This window comes from Branchiostoma floridae, unplaced genomic scaffold (genome assembly GCF_000003815.2).
Source record: "Branchiostoma floridae strain S238N-H82 unplaced genomic scaffold, Bfl_VNyyK Sc7u5tJ_740, whole genome shotgun sequence".
In the NCBI taxonomy this organism is placed as follows: domain Eukaryota; kingdom Metazoa; phylum Chordata; class Leptocardii; order Amphioxiformes; family Branchiostomatidae; genus Branchiostoma; species Branchiostoma floridae.
The window spans coordinates 1-4,536 of NW_023365924.1; the positions used below are offsets into that span (position 1 = coordinate 1).

The following is a 4,536-nucleotide window of genomic DNA, read 5'->3' on the forward strand; positions in this document are numbered from 1 at the left end:
ATTGTGTTTGTGTTGGTGGTGATGATTGTGGCACTGTTGTTGTTAGTGATAATAATTATATTGATGTTGGTGTACATAACTCTTAAATCCTGCTAATCCCATCTTCCTTCTGTTGACCCAGCCTGTTCTGGGTTTGACACGCGGGTGTGCACGGACGGGAAATGTGGCGTGTACGAGGTGCTGTGTGACGGGATTGTGGACTGTGAGGACGGCAGCGATGAAAACAACTGTAGCGGTGAGTAATTCTTATTTCGGTTTTATTTCAGACACAGAGGCCTATATCACTGCATAGTTAAGAACATGTAAATAAAGATACAAAGCTAAATACTGCAATGAATGTAAAGACAATAAGAGAAAATACAGCGGTGATAACTTGGGCCAAGTCAAGTCAAAGTACATTGCACTACAATTGTAACGGGTACAATGTAAGGCAAACGTTAGTGTATTCCAAATTCAATTTTGGGACTGACCATTTTTTTGATAAGGAGGAGGGTGGAGTGAAAATTTCTGAATTTGCTCATAAGCAAATACCTACCTTTGTAGTTGTTTTATAATATGATATCTTGTCATTTGTTGTGTAAATAAATAAAAAATATAACAATAGACATAAATGAATCATTAAAGAAATGAGACACAATATAACAATAGACATATGTACATGAATCATTAAAGAAATGAGACACGGTTGTGTTATTCTTCTTCTCTCTGATTGGTCCCAGCCGTTGCTACGGAGACGTGTGCAAACGGCCACGTCATCAACAAACAGCTCGTATGTGACGGTGGGAAAGACTGTGAAGACGAGTCAGACGAACAGAACTGCTGTGAGGAAAATATCATTGCTGTATTATCAAATTATAAGCATAATTTATGTCATCTATGTATATGTATGATGTAATATGATAATGATGTTAGTGATTTAAGCTAACTGATTGACATTATATGTGTAATTCGTTGTATGGTATATATATGATATGTTTAATGATGTTATTGATTAATACTAATTGATTGATCGACATTATGTTGTAATGTATTTTATTGGATTGTATGTAGAGGACTCCAGGAAGAATAGTTTGATGTACTCAATGAACTAATGGAGATTCCTAATAAACAAACAAACAAATTCCTAATAAACAAACAAGTTCCCACACTGATGTGGAGAGCATACCCTTTTCTTTTGAGTTCGGAGTTTTGACCTTTCTTTATCTCACATCTGCCTTTTTAATATTTTATACTATGATCAAATCATTGTATAGTAGCTTCCTGTCTATAGTGGCTTTATTTTCTTTAAGTTACGTGGTTATTGATATAGACATGTTTGACTGTTCAGCCACATTAGTCCATTGATAGTATACATTTAAAAGGATATCCTTCCTGTTGAACACAGAGTTAAAATTGAATCCATTGTTCCGATGTTACGTTATGCTTCTCGGATGATTAAAAAAACACCCCTACAATTCCAAAGCAAGCTGCTAGGGGGGCCCAGACACACATTAAGTCTTCCTTACATCACAGGCTATCCACCAACAAAAAAATCAAGACCACAACATGTCAAAAGAAACAAAACATGGAAGTTCTGCTGCAGTACCAAGGTCACACACCAGGGGCCCCAAATCGACCTTGACCTTTGTCTTCCAAACTCCTACCCATATACCAAATATCATCGTAGTCCATCAAGGGGTTCTTAAGTTATGAAGACCATGAATATACGGAAACACAAATAGACACACAGATACGCCAAAAACTATATCTCAATTTTTAATGGTCGTAACAATGTGATCCTACAGGTGAGAGACTACAAGGTGGGAAAAGCTGCTCCAATGGAAACTGCGTGAGTTTCGCAAATATATGTGATGGCAAAGATGACTGCGGTGACGGTAGTGACGAGCTGTCTTGTCGTGAGTAAACAGACTGTCTTCATTTTATCATTAACTAGCATAGCTTGTTAGCCTTCCAACGGGCACTGAGTTTTGACAAAGGCAAAAGCTGAATTTTGTGTATTTTCACCCCTAGTATGATCCAAGTTGATTTTGCCACTTTTGTGAAATTTGAATTTCAGCCGTTGGTGTCTGTGATAACGGTGGTGTGTACTACATGAGAGCCCGATGTGATGGTATGAATGACTGCGGAGACAACAGTGACGAACAGAACTGCAGTAGGTTAAGCTGGATATCTCACTGCACTTGGGGCACCGGTGCGGTACTGTGGGGTTCGAAAGATTACGAATTGATATAGAACGAATTGTCTTATGCTTTGTGTATTTTGTTTTCTAAGTCATACGTTTACGTATTACGCAATTTCTAAATTATAAAAAAAGTCGGCAAAAATAACAAAACAGTGCCCCAGTGAACTAACCCCGCAACTAGTGCCGCACAGGTGCCCCAAGCGCACTGAGATACGACCCTTATCTGACAAGCTAAATAAAAAAATTATGTGTGTACATAATTTCTTTGAAATAATCGCTGACACATTCAATAACGTGTCTACCTGCACAAAATAGAAGTATTATGAATAAGTGATGGTCTAAAAAGTCCCTGTCCTCGACACTATTTACCGAATATCTTAAAACGCTTTAGGAATGACCATAATTCTAAAAGTATCTTAATATTCATATGTCCCTGACTCTGGTACTGAAACTGTAGCCACTATGGAAAACAGTATGTATTACCTTTCCCTGTAAATAATATTCATATCTATGATACTAAGTATGAGATAAACTTTTTTCTACAAATTAGTTGATAACATTACTAAAATAAACACACAGAGTTTACTGAAACCTGCCCAAGGCGCCGATAATTATAAATTTTCGTTTTTCCCCAGAATGTCCTGCCTGTCCTAACCCGGGACCTACCACACCAACACCACAGCAAGCAAGCGTTGCCCCTTGCGGGGCTAGCTATTTCAGGGGGGGGGGGGTGCTCAGGATAGAAGTAGAAGGATTTGTTTCAATTAATCATGGCACTAACACTATGCCGTCCTCAGGACACAGCGGATAACAACCCACTGCCCCTACGGCCTCAAAACGCTGCTGGACTACCTTTACCTACCTTTACTAATGCTACACTGTATGTCCATAGATTGTTACTATCTACGGGACAAAGGCACAAGCTACAGGGGCCGTGCAAACCGGTACAGCTCCTGTCAGTTCTGGACATCTCAGTACCCCCACACCCATAACCACACTCCCCAGGCCTACCCACGAGCAGGGCTGGAGCGGAACTACTGCCGGAACCCGGACGGGAAGGACAGGCCGTGGTGCTACACAAATAACCTGCTCATCAGGTGGAGGTACTGCGATGATGTATTCGCCTGTGACGGTAAGATAAGAGTTTATATATGCCTTTAGGAGTACAATGCTAAACTTGCTTCCAATACAAAAGTATATATGGATCAAATTTTCAACGACCACTACCGCCTTCTTCAGGATTGATACTGATGGCACCTTTGACCAATTGCTTACGCCACAAGATCACGTGTCTGTATCTCTCGTGAGTTTACGTTCTGAAGTGGTTAGTCATCAGTATCTTCACTGTGCGCTCATTGGTTGATCCTGAATCACATGATTCTCACAACCATATAAGTACAAGGGATGATCACCCTACTGCCTCTTGTTGGATTCATCCGCAACGCCGAGGTCGCCTGCGATGGACGACCAGGTCTCCGCCGCTTGCGGTTTCACAACCACGTTTCTCGCCGCCGGGCGGGTTTTGTGCCCGAGGAGCACGCAGTGTTGCAGCCTAGACTCCGGATTACCAGTGGGAGGAAGACAACTTCGGAGGTTCGGCTGTGAAGCAAGTTGAACGGCGGGGCGAGGGATCCAGAAGCTCCGGCGGACCTTGGGCAGACCCTCTCCACGCATCGAAAAGACGGAAGAGTCCTAGTGTTCTACCTAGTGGGGTCAAATTTCAGGACGGTGGATATACGGCAGGTTTGGGTGGAAAATGCGGTAACATACGTTGTGGTATTTGTCGAATTCTGCTTTTCTGGGAACAATGGTTTGTGTGCCGTTTTGTTCACGTGTTGTTTTGCATATCTTTGGTGTCGAGCTTTCGCCTGGTTTGCACGTGCTTGATTTGCATTTGTTTGCTTTTAGTTGACTGGGTATTTTGTCGATAAGCACACAGGGAGGCAGCATAGACTCCAGTTTGACGGAGGAAGACAATTTCTGAGGTTCAGCTGTGCAACAAGTAACGGCGGGGCGATGGAACCAGAAGCTCCGGCAGACCTTGGGCAGACCATCTCCACGTAGCGAAAGGACGGACGAGTCCCACATAGTGGGGAGAAAACTTCAGGATGGCTGAGATATGGCAGGTTTGGGTGGAAAATGCGGTAACGTACGTTGTTGTATGTGTCGAATTCTGTTTTTCTGGGACACTCGTTGGGGTGTCGTTGTTCACGTGTTGTTTTGCATATCTTTGGTGTCGGGTTTTCTCCCGGTTTTTACTGCTTGATTTGCATTTGTTTGCCTTAGTTGACTGGGTGGGAATTTCATTATCTTTTGTTTGGAACGGAACGTAGGAGTTTCGTTCTTAGGAAGGG

At 42.2% G+C, this 4,536-nt stretch overlaps 1 protein-coding gene across 1 annotated transcript; it reads left to right on the top strand.

Moving 5' to 3' along the window:
- Positions 1–121: 121 nt before the first annotated feature.
- LOC118408997 (sortilin-related receptor-like) lies at positions 122–4,246 on the top strand (the record flags this gene model as incomplete). The annotated part of the gene is made up of 7 exons (XM_035809860.1): positions 122–235; positions 720–821; positions 1,785–1,895; positions 2,057–2,152; positions 3,075–3,314; positions 3,585–3,775; positions 4,091–4,246. Coding segments are annotated over 7 exons (1,010 nt in total), but the record flags the coding sequence as incomplete, so codon positions are not given.
- Positions 4,247–4,536: the final 290 nt, after the last annotated feature.